The 20,298-nt window shown below is 46.7% G+C and overlaps 1 protein-coding gene across 20 annotated transcripts in view; it reads right to left on the reverse strand.

Moving 5' to 3' along the window:
• SHANK3 (SH3 and multiple ankyrin repeat domains 3) overlaps window positions 1-20,298 on the reverse strand; it is a 145,182-nt gene that overhangs the window by 110,396 nt on the left and 14,488 nt on the right. For 19 of the 20 annotated variants that reach the window (XM_058828152.1, XM_058828149.1, XM_058828144.1 and 16 more), the window contains exons 2-9: window positions 19,488-19,691; window positions 17,999-18,070; window positions 14,619-14,727; window positions 12,448-12,599; window positions 10,096-10,263; window positions 9,143-9,259; window positions 6,522-6,599; window positions 4,998-5,064 (exon numbers count right to left, since the gene is read on the reverse strand). In XM_058828152.1, the coding sequence (XP_058684135.1) occupies window positions 4,998-5,064; window positions 6,522-6,599; window positions 9,143-9,259; window positions 10,096-10,263; window positions 12,448-12,599; window positions 14,619-14,727; window positions 17,999-18,070; window positions 19,488-19,691 (967 nt within the window). Of the gene's footprint in view, window positions 1-4,997; window positions 5,065-6,521; window positions 6,600-9,142; window positions 9,260-9,933; window positions 9,949-10,095; window positions 10,264-12,447; window positions 12,600-14,618; window positions 14,728-17,998; window positions 18,071-19,487; window positions 19,692-20,298 lie in introns of those variants that run through there. The other variant, XM_058828154.1, reaches the window with a different exon arrangement.

Here is a 20,298-nt window from a genome sequence, read left to right on the forward strand (position 1 = left end):
TTTGGTTATGGTTGTGGGAAAAGGTGGAAAAGGGTGGAGGAAAAGGTTGGGAATGGGTGGAGAAGGTTGGGATTTTCTTGGAAAGGCACTGGGAAAGGGAAAAAAAAACGGGAATGTGGGGTTAGGTAGGAATTGAAGGGGTGGAAAGTTGGGAATGTGGGGATAGGTGGGAATTGAAGGGGTGAAATCTGGGATTGGGTGTTGAGGGTTGTGGGAAAAGGTGGAAGAGGGTGGAGGAGAAGGTTGGGAATGGGAATGGGTGGAGAAGGTTGGGATTTTCTTGGAAAGGCACTGGGAAGGGAAAAAAATACGGGAATGTGGGGTTAGGTGGGAATTGAAGGGGTGGAAAGTTGGGAAAAGGTGTTGAGGGTTGTGGGAAAAGGTGGAAGAGAGTGGGGGAGAAGGTTGGAGTTTCTTGGAAAGGCACTGGGAGGGAAAAAAAAATGGGAATGTGGGGTTAGGTGGGAGTTGAAGGGGTGGAAAATTGGGAATATGGGGTTAGGTGGGAGTCGAAGCACAGAAAAAATGGGAATATGGGAATTTTTGGTTATGGTTGTGGGAAAAGGTGGAAGAGGGTGGAGGAAAAGGTTGGGAATGGGTGGAGAAGGTTGGGAGTTTCTCAGAAAGGCACTGGGAAAGGGAAAAAAAACGGGAATGGCGGGGTTAGGTGGGAGTTGAAGGGGTGGAAAATCGGGAATGTGGGGTTAGGTGGGAATTGAAGGCCCGAAAAATTGGGAAAACGGGATTAGGTGGAATTCAAAGCGACGAAAAAACGGGAATATGGGGTTGGGTGTTGAGGATGGAAGAGGGTGGAGGAAAAGGTTGGGAATGGGAATGGGTTGGGAACGTTGGGAGATTGGGAAAAAAATGGGAATGTTGGGGATAAGTGGGAATTGAAGGCCCAAAAAATTGGGAATGTTGGGATGAGGTGTCGGAAATGCGGCTGCAGGAAAAGGTGGAAGAGGGTGGACGAAAAGGTTGGGAATTCCTGTGGAAATGGATTGGGAATGCTCTCCATCCTCTCCCGGGAATCCAAGCATGGATCAGCACCGGGAAGGGCTCGGAATCGGCATCTCGGGAAGCTCCGATGGAGCCAACCGGGAGAATTCCCGACAATCCGGCTGCTTCCGGGATGGACAATTCCATGAATCTCCTATTCCAAGTGCTCATTCCAGAGCTCCAGGAATATCCAAGAGAAAAGGTGGGAAAATCCAAGGCGTGGAAGAAATCAACAACTCCCTGCCCTGAATTCCCTCCCAATCCTCGGGAATTCCGGGAAAATCCACCTGGAATTCCAATTCCGGCTCCACAGAGGGACCGGGAGTGGAATCCCCATCCCGGAGGGAATTCCAGAGGAATTTCGGGATGAGGATCGATGGTGGCTTTGGAAGTGCTGGGAATTCTTGGATTCAACATCTCGAAGGATTTTTCCAGCCTGAAGAATTCCATGATCCGGATGTTCCGGAAAGGGAAGAGGTTCGGTCCTGGGGTTCCTCCACTCCCAAATTCCAGGAAAATTTTCCAGGGATTTTTTATTTCCTGAGCTCCTTCCCATCCCTAAAATTTGGCTCCAGCGGGAAATCCGGGATCGGCCACATCCGGCCCATTCCCGGTGCCAAAACATCGGGAAAAACAGGGATGGGAATGGGAGGAGAGGGAATTCCAAGCCCTGTGGATCCCGGATATTCCCAGAGCTGCCATTCCGAGGCCACATTCCGGTGAATCCCGAGGATTCTCCGAGACCATCGGGAAAAGGAAAATCCCCGGGATCGGGAAGGAGCCGAACGCTCGGAATATTTTCCCGAGGTTCAAAGTCCGAGGATTTCAGGCTCCTGGAAGTTTTCCCGTTGCCACGGCAACACCGGGTGTTCCTTCTCCCGGGAGTTCCAACCTCGGAGCCGGGAATTTCTCCCGGATTTATCGGCACCTCCGGCACTGGACGCCCACATCCCGGCATTCCCGAGGGGAAAACCGGAGAAAATGATGGAATTCCAGAGCCAGAGGGGTTGGAGAATCCCACCAGGGTCATCCCGATGGGAAATTGGGTCAAAATGATGGAATTCTGAAGACTTTAGGGGTTGGAAATTTCCATCAGGGACATCCTGATGGGAAATGAGGTCAAAATCATGGAATGCTGGAGCCAGAGAGGTTGGAAATTTCCATCAGGGCCATCCTGATGGGAAACTGAGTCAAAATGATTGAATTTTGGAGCCAGAGGGGTTGGAAATTTCCACCAGGGTCATCCAGATGGGAAACTGAGTCAAAATTTTGGAATTCTGGAGCCAGAGGGGTTGGAGAATCCCACCAAACCCATTCCAGTGGGAAAATTGGATCAAAATCATGGAATTCTGGAGATTTGAGGGGTTGGAAATTTCCATCAGGGCCATCCCGGTGGGAAACTGGGTCAAAATTATGGAATTCCAGAGACTTTAGGGATTGGAAGGACCCACCAAGGCCATCCCAATGGAAAAATGGATAAAAATTATGGAATTCTGGAGCCAGAGGGGCTGGAAATTTCCACCAGGGTCATCCCGATGGGAAATTGGGTCAAAATCATGGAATTCTGGAGCCAGAGGGGTTGGAAAGTTCCACCTGAGCCATCCCAAGGGAAATTTGGGTCAAAATGATGGAATTCCGAAGACTTTAGGGGTTGGAGAATCCCACCAGGGTCATCCCGATGGGAAGGCGGGGAAGGAGCTGGGAATGGCCCAGAGGGGAAAAGGGAAAAAGTGTTTTCCAAACTGGAGAATTCCCAGATTGGAGAATTCCCACATTTCCCAAACTGGAGAATTCCCAGATTGGAGAATTCCCACATTTCCCAGACTGGAGAATTCCCAGGACATTTCCCAGACTGCAGAATTCCCAGATTGGAGAATTCCCACATTTCCCAGACTGGAGAATTCCCATGGAATTTCCCAAACTGAAGAATTCCCACATATCCCAGACTGGAGAATTCCCACATTTCCCAGACTGGAAAATTCCCACATTTCCCAGACTGGAGAATTCCCATGGAATATCCTGAACTGGAGAATTCCCACATTTCCCAGACTGGACAATTCCCACATTTCCCAGACTGGAGAATTCCCAGGATATTTCCTGAACCGGAGAATTCCCACATTTCCCAGATCAGAGAATTCCCAGGGAATTTCCCAGACTGGAGAATTCCCACATTTCCCAAACTGGAGAATTCCCATGGAATTTCCCAGATCAGAGAATTCCCAGGATATTTCCCAAACCGGAGAATTCCCACATTTCCCAGACCGGAGAATTCCCAGGATATTTCCCAAACCAGAGAATTCTCATGGAATCTCCCAGACTGAAGAATTCCCACATTTCCAAGACTGAAGAATTCCCACATTTCCCAGACTGGAGAATTCCCACATTTTCCAGACTGGACAATTCCCATGGAATTTCCCAAACTGAAGAATTCCCACATTTCCAAGACTGAAGAATTCCCACATTTCCCAAACCGGAGAATTCCCACATTTCCCAGACTGGACAATTCCCATGGAATATCCTGAACTGGAGAATTCCCACATTTCCCAGACTGAACAGGAAGTTCCAGCTCTACCCAAGGCTCCAGATCCCGAAAAAAACCTGGATGAGCCTGGAATTCCCCTGGAATTCTCCCGCCCTTCCTCCCCCTGCTCTGGGATCACCAAATCCCACCCTGAGCCTGCAATTCCCACCGGGAATCCCACGGGAAGAGCTCCATTCCCACCCCAATCCCAACAAATTCCCTCTTTTGCCATTCCTTATTCCCAGAAAACCCCGGGATAAGGACACTCGGCTCCTCCCTGAATTCCAAAGCCAATTTCCAAACCCCGGGAAGCTCCCGCCGGGACCAGCTGGACCCGCTGGGATCGGAATTAGTTTGGAATTCTTCCCTGACCTATTTTATCCGGAGCTGATTCCCGACAGCTTTTCCTGCTTTTTTTGGGAATTTTTCCAAGGAAAATCACGGAGCCGCTCGGCGCCAGGTGCGGATTCCAACCGAGGGGAATTTAGGTCGGGATTTTGGAGGTCGTTCATTCCCAAACTTTTTTTTTTTGTCTTGGATTAATTCCGTGACCTTGCGGGCAAAGGAATTCTCAGGCTCTTCCCAAAAAAATCCTTTCCCGGTTTTTCTATCCCCGCCCCAAATTCCCGGTTTTGGATATCGGGAATAAGGAACTGGGAAAGGAAAAAAATTGGGATAAAGAATTTTTGTGAATTCCCTAAGAATCGATCCCTGTTTTCCTTCATTTCAACATTTTCATGGAATTCCGGGAATTCCGATTCCTTCAATCCCATCCAATCCCTCCCAGCCTGCCCCAGCCTTGGGGATGGAATTCCAGGGATCTGGGAGCAGCCACAGGGAATTTTCTGGGAATTCTGTGCCAGGCAGGAATTTTTTTTCCCGGAATTCTTTTTCCAGCTGCTGATCCCATGCTGACTCCATGCCGGGAATTCCCATTGCTCCCTCCACCAGCACCTCCGGATCCGGGAATTCCTCAGGATAATCCAAGGAAACTCCACAAGTGGGGATTTGATTCCTGATCCATTTTTCCCCTGGAATTTCTCCCAAGGGAAAGCAGATCCGAAGCACCAAAATTCCCAAAATATTCCTTAAAAAACCCCGAATCCAACCAGAACCACCCCGGCTTTGTTCCTATTCCCAGAGGATTTTCCCTCCTCGCCCCAAATCCCAGGATTTTGGGAATGAAATCCCTCAGGGACGCGAAAAATCGGGATTTTACAGCGGAGCCTTTCCAGGATAATTCCAGAGTTTGGGAATGTCGGCCCAGCCGGGAAAACTGGAATCCCACAGGAATCTCTTGGACATTTCCAAGATCCAAAGCAGCTGCAGCTTCCGTGGATGCAACACCGGGAAAATCCACGGATACAACACCGGGAAAAATCCGGGAAAAATCCAGGAAAACCCCCCCAGTCCATCCCTGGGATCCACAGGGAAAAAAAACGGGAAAACCGGGAAAACCGGGAAAAATCCAACTCACCGACATCGGATTCTTTGTGGGTTTTGATGATTTCCGCCAGCTCGAAATTCCCTGCGATGATGGCCACCTGGAAAAGAGCCGGAAAACCGGGATGAGCCGCTCCGGAGCTTCCATATGGATGGGAGCAGCTGCTTTCCATGGAAAGCCAAGGATTCCTCAGCCTCAGATCATCCGGGAATTCCAGGACAGAGTTTGGGGAGGGTTTGGGTGGCCCCGGCTTGGGGATGATCCCTGTTCCCCGGAATTCCCGGATTCCAGCTGGGAATTGATCCCTAAAGCCCGGAATGTTCCCGTGGTGTTGGGTTTGGGGAAAAATCCTGGGATTTTTAAGAGGTTTGGGATCGGCCGCTCCAGCTGGATTTGGTGTTGGTTTGGGGGCGGCGGATGAAGGGTTTGGGAATTTTTCCAGGGGTTGGGAATGTCCTGGGAAGCCTCTTCCTGATGGGAGGGGGTTTTCCAGCTCCCAAATTCCCGTTTCCAAATCCTCGAATCCCCAATTCCCCGAATCCCAAAGTGCCCAAATCCCAAAATTCCTCATTCTCCAAGTCCCTAAATTCTCAGATCCCCAATTCCTCAAGTCCCTGAATCCTGAAGTCTCAAAATTCCCAAATTCTCAAATCCTCAAATCCTCAAATCCCCAAATCCCAAAGTCCCTAAGTCCCTAAATTCCCAAGTCCCAAAATTCCTAAAATCCCCAAATTCCTAATTCCTCAAATCCCCAAATCCTGAAGTTTTCAATTCCCCAAATCCCCAAATCCCTCATTCTCCAGTCCCCAAATCCTTAAATCCCCAATTCCCCAGATCCCAAAATTCCCCCAATCCCTAAATCCCTAAATCCTCAATTCCCCAATTCCCCAAATCCCCAAATCCCCAAATCCCTAAATCCTTAAATCCCCAAATCCCCAAGTGCCCAAATCTCCAAATCCTCAAATTCCCAAATCCTCTCAGGATTCTGCCCTTTTTCCAAGGATTCGGCTCCTTTTCCAAGGATTCTGTTCCTTTTCCCAGGATTCTGCTCCTTTTCTGAGGATTCTGCCTCTTCTCCAAGTATTTTTCCCTTTTTTCCAAGGATTCTGCTCCTTTTCCCAAGGATTCTCCTCCTTTTTCCAAGGATTTTGCTCCTTTTCCAGGGATTCTGCCCCTTTTCCAAGAATTCTGTTCCTTTTCCCAGGATTTTGTGCCCCTTCTCCAAGGATTCTGCCCCTTTTCCCAAGGATTCTGCCCCTTTTCCCAGGATTCTGTTCCTTTCCCAAGGATTCTGCCCCTTTTCCCAAGGTTTTTTCCCCTTTTCCAAGGATTCTACCCCATTTCCCAAGGATTTTGCCCATTTTCTAAGCATTCTTCCCCTTTTCCAAGGATTCTGCCCCTTTTCCATGGATTCCCCTCCATCCCAACCATCCCCATCCCAAAAACCCCCACCAACTTCCCCTTCCCACCTCCGTATCCCACAAAACCCCCACATTCCCATCCTTTTCCTGGAATTCCACGGGAATTCCCGTGGGAATTCCCGGGAATTCTGCTCACCTGGAACGCCGTCTGGCTGTTGTAATTCCGGATTTCCTTGCTGGCTCCTCGGAAGAGGAGAACCCGGGCACAGCTTTCCTGGGAATAAAAAAAAAAGAGGAAAAACGGGAATTAGACCAGGATTGGGAGAAATGGATCCGGAAAATTCTTTGGGAAGAGGGAGGATGAGAATTCCCTAAGGATTCGGTGTTCCCGACCCTAAAGGGAGCAATTTATGGAATCATGGAATTCTGTGATTCTGTTGGAAGGAATATTTGGGATCATCCAGATCCAAATTCCAAGGATTCTGCCCCTTTTCCAAGGATTCTCTCCATTCTCCCAAGATTCTGCCCCTTTTCCAAGGATTCTGCCCCTTTTCCCAAGATTCTCCCCCTTTTCCCAGGATTCTGCCCCTTTTCCAAGGATTCTCTCCCTTTTCCAAGGATTCTCTCCCTTTTCCAAGGATTCTGCTCCTTTTCCAAGGATTCTGCTCCTTCTTCAAGGATTCTGCCCCTTTTTCCCAGGATTCTGCCCTTTTCCCAAGGATTCTCTCCCTTTTCCAAGGATTCTGCTCCTTTTCCCAAGGATTTTTCCCCTTTTCCAAGGATTCTCTCCATTCTCCCAAGATTCTGCCCCTTCTCCAAGGATTCTGCCCCTTTTCCCAAGATTATCCCCCTTTTCCCAGGATTCTGCCCCTTTTTCCAAGGATTCTGCCCCTTTTTCCAAGGATTTTTCCCCTTTTCCAAGGATTCTACTCCTTTCCCAAGGATTCTGCCTCTTTTTCCAAGGATTCTGCCCCTTTTCCAAGGATTTTTCCCCTTTTCCAAGGATTCTGCCCCTTTTCCAAGGATTCTCTCCGTTCTCCCAAGAATCTGCTCCTTTTCCCAAGGATTCTGCTCCTTTTTCCAAGGATTCTGCTCCTTGTCCAAGGATTCTGCTCCTTCTTCAAGGATTCTGCCCCTTTTTCCCAGGATTCTGCCCTTTTCCCAAGATTATCCCCCTTTTCCCAGGATTCTGCCCCTTTTTCCAAGGATTCTGCTCCTCCCATGGGAATCCAAGGGATGAAACCCTGGAATGTTCCCTTGGGAAATCCCAAACCCGGCTGGGACAGGAACGGGAACGGCCTCATCCCAGGCCAGGGATGGATTCCCCCTCTGGATTTGGGAATGTTGATCCAGGAGATTCCCAGGGTGGTGTCGCCTCCCCCGTGATGTCCCTGTCCCTGTCCCTGTCCCATCCCATCAATCCCAACAATCCCATGGATCCCATCAATCCCATGGATCCCATCTCATCAATCCCATCCCATCAATCCCATTGATCCCATGGATCCCATCCCATTCCATTCATCCTACGGATCCCATCAATCCCATGGATCCCATCAATCTGATCAATCCCATCCCATCAATCCCATTGATCCCACTGATCCCATGGATCCCATCCCATTCCACGGATCCCATCAATCCCATCAATCCAAACAATCCCATCAATCCCATCGATCCCATCGGTCCCATTGATCCCATCCATCCATCCCATCAACCCCATCTCATCCTAATAATCCCATCCCATGGATCCCATGGATCCAATCCCATCCCATTGATCCCATGGATCCCATTGATCCCATTGATCCCATTGATCCCATCAATCCAATCAATCCCATCCCATCAACCCCTTCTCATCCCAATAATCCCATCCCATGGATCCCACCAATCCCATCCCATCCCACCCCATCCCATCAATCCCATCCCATTCCATCAATCCTATCCCATGGATCCCATCAATCCCATCCCATCCCATCCCATCCCATCCCATCCCATCCCATCCCATCCCATCCCATCCCATCCCATCCCATCCCATTGATCCCAGCAATCCCGTCAATCCTAATGATCCCATCCCATCAATCCCATGGATCCCATGGGTCCCATGGATCCCATCAACCCCGATTCCCATTGATTCCATAGATCTCATGGATCACACCAACCCCATCCCATCCCATCCCATCCCATCCCATGGATCCCACCAATCCCATGGATCCCATCCCATCTCATCCCATTCCATGGACCCCATCCCATGGATCCCAACAATCCCATGGATCCCATCCCATTGATCCCAGCAATCCCATCAATCCTATGGATCCCATCCCATCAATCCCATGGATCCCATAGATCCCATGGATCCCATCCCACCAATCCTATGGATCCCATTGATCCCATAGATCCCATGGATCCCATCCCATCCCATCAATCCCACAGATCCCATGGATCCCATCCCATCCCACCAATCCCATGGATCCCATGGATCCCGTGGATCCCATCCCACCAATCCCACTGATCCCACTGATCCCATCGATCCCATGGATCCCATCCCATCAATCCCATGGATCCCACAGATCCCATTGTTCCCATAGATCCCATGAATCCCATCCCACCAATCCCATTGATCCCATGGATCCCATGGATCCCATCCCACCAATCCCACAGATCCCAATGATCCCATCCCACCCCATCAATCCCACAGATCCCATGGATCCAATGGATCCCATCCCACCAATCCCACGGATCCCACAGATCCCATGGATCCCATCCCACCAATCCCCCGTATCCCACCGATGATCCCACGGATCCCGGGATTCCCGGGATTCCCACCTGGTTGTAGAGGGCGCAGAGGTGCAGGGCGGTGTTTCCCGAGGCGTTCTGCGCCGCCATGTCGGCCCCGTAGAACAGGAGATGCTCCAGGTGCTGCACGTGTCCATAGCGACACGCCTGCTCCGGAAAACCGGGAAAAACCGGGAAAAACCGGGAAAAAAAGGGAAAAAGTGGGAAAAAATAGGAAAAAACAGGAAAAAAAACGGGGAAAAAATGGGAAAAAACGGGAATCAGGGAGAGGCCAGAACGGGAAAAATTCCCCCCAAAATTAAAAAATTTAAAAAAAAATCTCCTGCTGGATCCAGCTTTGGAAAGTTGGAATTCCGTGGGAATGGAATTATGGAATTCCACCTGGATGCCATCCGTGAGCAGCAGGAGAAGCCAACCCTCAACCCCAAGGGATGGAACCACCCCACCCATGAGCACCAGGAGAACGTTCCCAGGGCTGGATCCCATCCCTCTGGATCCCATTCCACCTGCGGGATCTCCATCCATGGCCACCAGGAGAACATTCCCACGCCTGGATCCCACCCCTCTGGATTCCACCTGCTGGATCTCTATCCATGAGCACCAGGAGAACATTCCCAGAATCCAACACTCAACCCCAAGGATGGAACCATCCAATCCATGGCCACCAGGAGAACATTCCCATCCCAGCAGATCCCACCTGCTGGATCTCTTGCCAGCCCCACCCATGGCCACCAGGAGAACATTCCCAGAATCCAACCCCAGGTATGGAACCACCCAATCCATGAGCACCAGGAGAACATTCCCATCCCAGAAGATCCCACCTGGTGGATCTCCTGCCAGCCTCACCAGGAGAACATTCCCACCTGGTGGATCTCCACCCATGGCCACCAGGAGAAAATTCCCACCTGGTGGATCTCCTGCCATCCCATCCCAGCAGGTCCCACCTGGTGGATCTCCTGCCAGCCCATCCCATCAGATCCCACCTGGTGGATCTCCTGCCAGCCGTTCTCGTCCAGGCAGCCCAGGCGCGCTCTCTCGTGCAGCAGCAGCTCGCAGCAGTAGGGGTCTCCTCCCACCAGGGCGCTGTGGTAGAGCGGGGTCAGCCCCCGGCTGTCCCGGTAATCCGGGGACGCCCCCAGGTCCAGCAGAGTCTGCCCGGAAAAACGGGAAAAGCCGGGAAAAATTCCCAATGGAGGTGAGGAAATGGGGAGAGGGAATGGGGAGAGAAAAAATGAGGGAGGGGACAAAGGAGGAGAGGGAAATCTGGGAATGGGGAGGGGAAAAGGAGGGAAAAAAGGAGGGAGGGAGGGAAAAAAGGAGGAAAGGGAAATCGGGGAATGGGGAGGGGAAAAGGAGGGGAATAGGAGAGAGGGAGGGAAAAAAGGAGGGAAAAAAGGAGGGAAGAATGGAAGGAAAAAGGAGGGAAAAAGGAGGGAAAAAAGAGGGAGGGGAAAAAGGAGGAAAGGGAAATCTGGGAATGGGGAGGGAAAAGGAGGGAGGGAGGGAGGGAGGGAGGGAGGGAGGGAGGGAGGGAGGGAGGGAGGGAGGGAGGGAGGGAGGGAGGGAAGGAAGGAAGGAAGGAAGGAAGGAAGGAAGGAAGGAAGGAAGGAAGGAAGGAAGGAAGGAAGGAAGGAAGGAAGGAAGGAAGGAAGGAAGGAAGGAAGGAAGGAAGGAAGGAAGGAAGGAAGGAAGGAAGGAAGGAAGGAAGGAAGGAAGGAAGGAAGGAAGGAAGGAAGGAAGGAAGGAAGGAAGGAAGGGAAAAAAAGGGAAAAAGGAGGGAAAAGGAGGGAAAAAAAGAGGGAGGGAAAAAAGTAGGAAAGGGAAATCTGGGAATGGGGAGGGAAAAAGGAGGGAAAAGGAGGGAGGGAGGGAAAAAAGGAGGGAAAAAAGGAGGGAAAAAAGGAGGGAAGAATGGAAAGAAAAAAGGAGGGAAAAAGGGGGAAAAAGGAGGGAAAAGGAGGAAAGGAGGGAGGGAGGGAGGGAGGGAAAAAAGGAGGAAAGGGAAATCTGGGAATGGGGAGGGAAAAAAGGAGGGAAAAAAGGAGGGAAGAATAGAAGGAAAAAAAGAGGGAAAAATAGGGAAAAAGAGGGAAAAAGAGGGAAAAGGAGGGAAGAATGGAAGGAAAAAATGAGGGAAAAAGGAGGGAAAAAGGAGGGAAAAGGAGGGAAAAAAAGAGGGAGGGGAAAAAGGAGGAAAGGGAAATCTGGGAATGGGGAGGGGAAAAGGAGGGAAAAGGAGAGAGGGAAAAAAGGAGGGAAAAAAGGAAGGAAAAAATGAGGGTAAAAGGGGGGAAAAAAGGAGGGAGGGAAAAAAGTAGGAAAGGGAAATCTGGGAATGGGAAGGGAAAAAGGAGGGAAAAGGAGGGAGGGAGGGAAAAAATGAGGGAAAAAAGGAGGGAAGAACGGAAGGAAAAAAGGAGGGGGAAAGGAGGGAAAAGGAGGGAGGGAGATTTGGGAATGGGGAAGGAAAAACGAGGGGGAAAAGGAGGGAGGGAGGAAAAAAAGGAAGGAAAAAGGAGGGGGGAAGGGAGAGAAGGAGGGAGGGAGGGAAAAAGGAGGAAAGGGAAATATGGGAATGGGGAGGGAGGGAGGGAAGGAAGGAGGGAAAAAAGAAGGGAGAGAGGGGAAAAAAGGAGGGAGGGAGGAAAAAAAGGAGGGAAGAATGGAAGGAAAAAATGAGGGAAAAAGGAGGGAAAAGGAGGGAAAAATTGAGGGAGAGAGGGAAAAAAGGAGGAAAGGGAAATCTGGGAATGAGGAGGGAGGGAAGGAGGGAAAAAGGAAGGAGACAGGGAAGGAGAGAAGGAGGGAGGAAAGGAAAGGAAAGGAAAGGAAAGGAAAGGAAAGGAAAGGAAAGGAAAGGAAAGGAAAGGAAAGGAAAGGAAAGGAAAGGAAAGGAAAGGAAAGGAAAGGAAAGGAAAGGAAAGGAAAGGAAAGGAAAGGAAAGGAAAGGAAAGGAAAGGAAAGGAAAGGAAAGGAAAGGAAAGGAAAGGAAAGGAAAGGGGAAAAAGGAAAAAGGAAAAGGAGAAAAGCGAAAGGAAAAGGGAAAGGAAAAGGAAAAGGAAAAGGAAAAGGAAAAGGAGAAAAGTAAAAGGAAAAGGAAAAGGAAAAGGAGAAAAGGAAAAGGAAAAGGAAAAGGAAAAGGAAAAGGAAAAGGAAAAGGAAAAGGAAAAGGAAAAGGAAAAGGAAAAGGAAAAGGAAAAGGAAAAAAGGGAAAGGAAAAGGAAAAGGGAAAGGAAAAGAAAAGGAAAAGGAAAAAAGGAAAAGGGAAAGGAAAAGGAGAAGGAAAAGCGGGAATGCCATCGGAAAAGCGGGGAATGGCCGATCCCGGCACTGACCAGCAGCGCCGCGTGGTTCCGGCACCTCACGGCTTTGTGCAGCGCCGTCATTCCCTCGCGGGTGCGGAAATCCAGGTGGGCTCCGCCGTTCCGGAGCGCTTTGATCATCTCGGAGCTGAGCTCCAGCTGCGCCGCCGCCGTCAGCGGACACTCTGCGGGAACACGGGAATGCCGTGGGATAGCCGGGAATTTTTCCATGGAAAGGGACTTGGTTGTGGATGCCCAGGGGGGGTTTGGAGTTGCCAGGAGTGGAGGAATCCAAGGAATTCCTGGGATAGGGCTCGGCTTGGAATTTTTTGCCCGGTAATTCCGTGGGATTTGGAGGAGTGGAATTCCAAGGTCATCTCATCCCTATCCGTGAGGACATTCCCATCCTATTCCAAGGGCAGGGATAATTCCTGCAATTCCAGGTGCTCCAAGATTTCCCTCGGACATTCCTGGGATCCAGAGGCAGCCCCAGCTCCTCTGGGAATTCCATTCCAGCCGGGAATTCCCAATTCCCAAAATCCCACCCCCATCTCCCCTTTCCCAGGGAATTCCCTCCATTCCCAGCTCTCCCAGCGTGGCATTGGATCCAAAGGAATTTTGGGATCCAGGAGTTTCCCTGGGAATCTCAGCACTGCAGGAAGGGTCTCCCTTCCCTTTTCCAGCCCCAACTTCCAGAAAAATCCCTCGGGATGGATTCAGAGCCTTCCAAATCCCAGAATGGTTTGGGATGGGATCCAGGGACCTTCAATCCCATCCCATCCCAATCCCACCATCCCAGGCTGCTCCAAGCTTTCCTTGGATATTCCTGGGATCCAGGGGCAGCCACAGCTGCTCTGGGAATTCCATTCCAGCCGGGAATTCCCAATTCCCAAATTCCCCTTTTCCAATCTGGATCCATTCCCTGTGTCCTGTCCCTCCAGGCCTTTCCCAAATCCCGGCTCTCCTGGAGCCCCTGGAATCTTCTGGAAGCTCTCCCTGGATCCTCCCCTTCTCCTGAGGAACATTCCCAGTTTTCTGGCTCCAGGTCCCTTTCCCTCCCCCATTCCCCATTCCCCATTCCCAATTTTTCCCCCCTCGTTATTTCAGGGATTTTTTAAATCCTCCTTTCTCATCCCAACATTTTCCTGGCCCCGCCGTCCCTCGTTAAAATATCCAAGGATTTTCTTTTTTCCCTTTTCCCACTTTTTTCCTCTCCAACAAAACCATCCCTGGGGCTCGGCTTTCATTCCAGAACAACGGAAACTTCTCCCGGATCCGGGGATTTTTTTTATTCCCGATTTTTTTTCAATGTCCCCACAGGAATCAACTGTGGAATTTTTTTTTTTTTTTAGGGCTTTTTCATCCCTTTCAAATCCCGGGAAACTTTCCTGGAATATTTTCCCAGCGACCCCGAAATGGGAACAGCCTCAAACGGGGCTGGAAGCGCTTCCCAAAGTGGATTTCTCCCTATTTTTCCATCCAAGGAGAGCTGGGAAAATGGGAATATATCCTTGAAGGAGTTTAAAACTCTTCCCAAATTCCATTAAAATGGAGATTCCCAAGGTTTGGGATCCATGGGATCAGCTCAGGTTTTCCAAGGAAGATCTGGGGATTTTATGGCTCATCCCAGTTTTATTCCCAGTTATTCCCAGTCCAGGAATGGGATTAAATCCTTCAGGAAAATATTTTTCCAAGGGGGATTTTCCCTTTTTTTCCACGGGATCACTCCCAAAAATTCCAGCAGGAAAATTCCCGGTTCATTCCCACCCTGCTCCAGGCCCGGGCTTCCCAGAATTCCACGGCAAACAAACCAACATTCCCAAAAAAAACCCCCAAAACTCCCAATCCAGGAATTTCTGAGAGATTCCAATCCCTTCATTTCTCCAAATCCCATGGAATTACCAAAGCTGGAAAAGGCCGGGATGGGAAACGGGAAAGGGAAAATATTCCAAGAGGAGAAATGTGGGATCGTGTCCCGCCGGAACCCGGAAGAGACCGGGAAGAATTATCCCAAAAAAAGCCACACTCCCAAAATCCCCAAAAAAATGGGAATTATGCCGTAAAACCCCCCCCAAAAAACGGGAATTACGCCGTAAACCCCCCCAAAAAAACACCGGGATAGAGCGGAAAAAATTCCAGAGGAAATCCCAAAGGAATTCCGGGAATGTCGAGCTCCCGAATCCAAAGGAAAAGTTGGAACTGACCTCCGGTGTCGGGATCGTGGAAGTTGGGATCCAGCCCCTTCTCCAACAGCCGGGAAACCTTCTCAGAGTTCAGCATCTGCACGTATTCCATGAATTTCTTCAGATTCGCCTGGATCCGGGAAAAAACCGCGGCGTCAACATCCCGAAAATCCCGGGAAAAACCACCCCGGATGGGGGGGGGGGAGACATCCCGAAAAATCCGAGGAAAATCGGGATAAGGCGACGGAATTCCGACCCCAATCCGGGTGGAAAATTCTCCTTCCGGACTTTCCTCAAGTTGGGATTGGCGGATTATCCGGTGGGAATTCAGAATCCCAAATTTTGGGGTTGGAATTTGGTTCTGCTGAGCCGGAATTCCCAAAGGTTTTCCCGGAATTCCTGAATTTTTGTGATTTTTCCTGGTTTTTTGGGGTTTTTTTTATGGCTCGGTGAATTTGTTTTTGAAATTCCTGGATTTTGGGAATTCAGAATCCCAAATTTTGGGGTTGGAATTTGGTTCTGCTGAGCCAGAATTCCCAAAGATTTTCCCGGAATTCCTGAATTATTGGGATTTTTCCCAGTTTTTTGGGTTTTTTTTATGGCTCGGTGAAGTCGTTTTTGAAATTCCTGGATTTTGGGAATTCAGAATCCCAAATTTTGAGGTTGGAATTTGGTTCTGCCGAGCCGGAATTCCCAAAGATTTTCCCAGAATTCCCAAATTTTGGGGATTTTTTCCTGGATTTTTTGGGTTTTTTTTATGGCTCGGTGAAGTCGTTTTTGAAATTCCTGGATTTTGGGAATTCAGAATCCCAAATTTTGAGGTTGGAATTTGGTTCTGCTGAGCCGGAATTCCCAAAGGTTTTCCTGGAATTCCTGAATTATTGGGATTTTTCCCATTTTTTGGGGTTTTTTTTATGGCTCGGTGAAGTCGTTTTTGAAATTCCTGGATTTTGGGAACTCAGAATCCCAAATTTTGGGGTTGGAATTTCCTTCTGCTGAGCCGGAATTCCCAAAGGTTTTCCCGGAATTCCTGAATTTTTGTGATTTTTCCTGGTTTTTTGGGATTTTTTTATGGCTCAGTGACGTCGTTTTTGAAATTCCTGGATTTTGGGAATTCAGAATCCCAAATTTTGGGGTTGGAATTTCCTTCTGCTGAGCCGGAATTCCCAAAGATTTTCCCGGAATTCCCAATTTTTGGGGATTTTTCCCATTTTTTTGGTTTTTTTTTTTTTATGGCTCGGTGAATTTGTTTTTGAAATTCCTGGATTTTGGGAATGGCTCCGGTGGGAAAATCCCATTCCCAGATTTCCAGGTTTTTCATTGGAGAATTTTTTTTTTTCGGGAGTTTGTTTAAAAATCCGACTTTGGGAAAAAAATCCCGGAAAATCCCAGGAACTGAGGGGAAAAATTTGGGAAAAGCTCCAAGGAAATGGAGAAATCGAATCCGGATTTCACATCCAAGGGGAAAAAAATTCCAATTCTGACATTTCCCGCCTTAATTCCGTACGGAAAAATCCTTTTAGGGATACACGAATCCCAAAATTCCCTTTGGATTCGGAAGTTTTCCAGTTGGAAAATTGGGAAAAAAAAACCTTGGGATGAAGTTTGGAAATTCCTTTGGAAGGGAATTTGGGAATTCTCATCCCATTCCAAGGGCTCTTCCCCTTATCCCAGGTTGTTCTAAAGATTCCAGGGATGAGGAAGATTCCTTGGAATTTCCGGATCATCCCGTGGGAATTCAGGCTCCCAAATTTTGGGGTTGGAATTTCGTTCTCCCAAAAATTCCCGAAAGATTTTCCTGGAATTCTCGAATCGTTGGGATTTTTCCTGTTGGTTTTTTTTTTAATGGTGAAGTCGTTATGAAATTCCAGGAATTGGGAAAATCCCGGCTCTTCCATTCCCGGATTTCCAGGTTTTTTCATTGGAGGATTTTTTTTTTTTTAGGGAGTTTTTTTTCCAAAAAAAAAAATTCGGGAAAAATCCTGGAAAATCCCAAGAGCCAAAGGAATTCAGGCCAGCCTTGCCCTTGGAGCAGGGAAAATCCGGAGCAAATCCATGGATCCGCCTCTGGCTCCCGGCAAACGGATTCATCGATCCCATAAAAAAGGGAAATTATGGATTTTCCACGGAGCCGCTGGAATTGGGCAGCTCCGCCCAGCGGGAATCTCCGGAGCGCCGGGAATCCTGGAATGGTTTGGGTGGGAAGAGACCTCAAATCCCATCCTGATCCCAAAAATTCCAAGGGCAGGATTCCCTTTTCCAGCCCCAAATTCCCAGAAAAATCCCTCGGGGTGGATTCGGAGCTTCCCAAATCCCGGAATCCCGGAATGGTTTGGGATGGGATCCAGGGATCTTCCATCCCATTCCAATCCCACAATTCCAGGTGCTCCAAGATTTCCCTCGGACATTCCCGGGATCCAGGGGCATCCCCAGCTGCTCTGGGAATTCCATTCCAGCCGGGAATTCCCAATTCCCAAAATCCCACCCCCATCTCCCCTTTCCCAGGGAATTCCCTCCATTCCCTCTCTCCAGCCCTGCCCCGGCTCCGCTCCAGGAAGGAATTTTGGGATCCAGGGGTTTCCCTGGGAATCTCAGCACTGCAGGAAGGGTCTCCCTTCCCTTTTCCAGCCCCAACTTCCAGAAAAATCCCTCGGGATGGACCCAGAGCCTCCCAAATCCCAGAATGGTTTGGGATGGGATCCAGGGACCTTCAATCCCACCCCATTCCAATCCCACCATCCCAGGCTGCTCCAAGCTTTCCTTGGCCATTCCCGGGATCCAGGGGCAGCCCCAGCTGCTCTGGGAATCCCTCGGGGTTTCCTGGAATTCTGGGCCTGGAATTCCAGGGCATTTCCATGGGATCTCCTGGGTTTTCCTGTGGGAATTCCATGGGAATTCTGGGCTCACTCCCTCCTCCATTTGGGTTTTGGCGCTGCTTTGACAGGGATTCCTCGGGATATCCCAGAATTCCGGGCCTGGAGGGGTTTCCCTGGGATTTTCCATGGGATCTCCAGGGATTTCCATGGGAATTCCATGGGAATTCCGGGCTCATCCCCATTCCCACTCTGCTTTTGGCGCTGCTTCAACGGAATTCTGGGATTCCTCAGGATATCCCGGAATTCCGGGGCTGGTGGGGTTTCCCTGGGAATTTTCCATGGGATCTCCTGGTTTTCCATGGGAATTCTGTGGGAATTCCATGGGAATCCCATGGGAATTCTGGTCTCACCTCCCCCATTTGGATTTTGGCCCTACTTTGACCGAACACTTTGATTCCTCGGGATTTCCCGGAATTCCAATGCTGAAGGGGTTTCCCTGGGAATTTCCATGGGATCTCCAGGTTTTCCATGGGAATTCTGTGGGAATTCCATGGGAATTCCGAGGGAATTCCGCGGCGGGCTCACCTTGGTGTGCAGCTTGGCGAACTGTTTGTCGTCCAGCAGCGGCTGGGAGTAAACGCGGCGCTTGTAGCGGAACTGCGGGAATGGGAATGGGGAGAGAAATCCCATTAAAATGGAATGGAATGGAATAAAATATAAAATAAAATGAAATGAAATGAAATGAAATGAAATAAAATAAAATAAAATATAAAATAAATAAAATAAAATGAAATAAAATGAAATAAAATAAAATAAAATAAAATGAAATAAAATAAAATAAAATAAAATAAAAAATAAATAAAATAAAATGAAATAAAATAAAATAAAATAAAATAAAATAAAATATAAAATAAATAAAATAAAATGAAATAAAATGAAATAAAATAAAATAAAATAAAATAAAATAAAATAAAATATAAAGTAAATAAAATAAAATTAAATAAAATGAAATAAAATAAAATAAAATAAAATAAAATAAAGTAAAATAAAATAAAATAAAATAAAAATAAAAATAAAAATAAAAATAAAAATAAAAATAAAATAAGCTAAAACCAAATAAAATAAAATCAAATAGAGTAAAATAAATAAAATATAAAAAAACCAAAATATAAAATAAACAAAATAAAATAAAATAAAAAAGAAAATAAAATAGAAAATAGAAAATAGAAAGTAGAAAGTAGAAAATAGAAAACAGAAAATAAAATAGAAATTAAAATATAAAATATAAAATATAAAATAAATTGTGAAATAAAATGAAATGAAAAAAATAAAATAAAATATAGAAAAAATAAAATATAAAATATAAAATATAAAATATAAAATATAAAATATAAAATATAAAATAAAATATAAAAAACAAAATAAATTATAAAATAAATTATAAAATAAAATAAAATAAAATATAGAAAAAAACACAGAATGAAATAAAATATAAAATAGAAAATAAAATATAAAATACAAAATGAATAATAAAATAAAGAATAAAATAAATAATAACATAAAATAAAATAAAACAAAACGAAATAATAAAATAAAATAAAATAAAATAAAATAAAATAAAATAAAATAAAATAAAATAGAAAATAAAATAAAAAATAGAAATAGAAAGTAGAAAGTAGAAAGTAGAAAATAGTAAATAGAAAATAGAAAATAGAAAGTAGAAAATAGAAAATAAAATAAAAATTAAAATATAAAATATAAAATATAGAATATAGAATATAAAATAAAATATAAAATAAAATAAACTATAAAATAAATTTAAAATAAAATAAAATAAAAAATATAAAATATAAAATATAAAATATAAAATAAAATAAATTATAAAATAAATTATAAAATAAAATAAAATATAAAATATAAAATATAAAATATAAAATATAAAATATAAAATAAATTATAAAATAAATTATAAAATAAAATAAAATATAAAATATAAAATATAAAATATAATAATACAAAATTTAAACTAAATCAACCAAAACCAAACCCCCTCCCCACCCCCAGCATCTCCCACCTCCAGGTAGGGTCCCGGCATTCCCGTTCCCAGGGGATATTCCCGCAGCAGCCGCTCCTCATCCAGGAATTTCCCGGCGCGGCCGTTGAAGGGCGGCTGGAAGAGGCCGTAGTTGAGCACGTCCGAGAGGCTGTGGCTGAGCGCGCACAGCACGCGCTGCTTGGACACCCACACCGGAACGTCGGGGTTCAGCCGCAGACACTTCTGGAACCGCACGGGAAAACGGGAATTAGGAGGGAAAATCGGGAATGGGGGTTGGGAGTCATGGGAAAGGAGAAATTCCCATGGTTTTACGGGATTTTTTTGGAGTGAAAGTGAAAAAAATTGGGATTTTTTTTCCATTTTCTCCATTTCCCTTTGGAATTCCCAGTGGAATTCCCATTTTTTTTTCATTTTTGTTAAAAATTTAAGCCATAAAAACCTTGGGAGTTCCAAAGGGAAATGGAGAAAATGGGAATTCCAAAGGGAAACTGAGGAAGAAAACGGGAATTCATTGGGTTTTCCATGGGAATGATGGAGGGAAAGGGGGAAATGGGGGTTGGGGTCATGGAAAATGAGGAATTCTGAAGTTTTCGTGGGGTTTTTTTGGAGTAAAAATGGAAAAAATTGGGATATTGCCAGTGGGAACATCCCATTTTTTTTTAATTTTTTTTAATGATTTAAGCCATAAAAACATTGGGAATTCCAAAGGGAAATGGAGAAAATGGGAAAGGAGAAATTCCCAAGGTTTTCCTGGATTTTTGGAGTAAAGTGAAGTGAGCTGAGCGCGCACAGCACGCGCTGCTTGGACACCCACACCGGAACGTCGGGG

The sequence above is a fragment of the Poecile atricapillus genome, chromosome Z (assembly GCF_030490865.1).
Source record: "Poecile atricapillus isolate bPoeAtr1 chromosome Z, bPoeAtr1.hap1, whole genome shotgun sequence".
In the NCBI taxonomy this organism is placed as follows: domain Eukaryota; kingdom Metazoa; phylum Chordata; class Aves; order Passeriformes; family Paridae; genus Poecile; species Poecile atricapillus.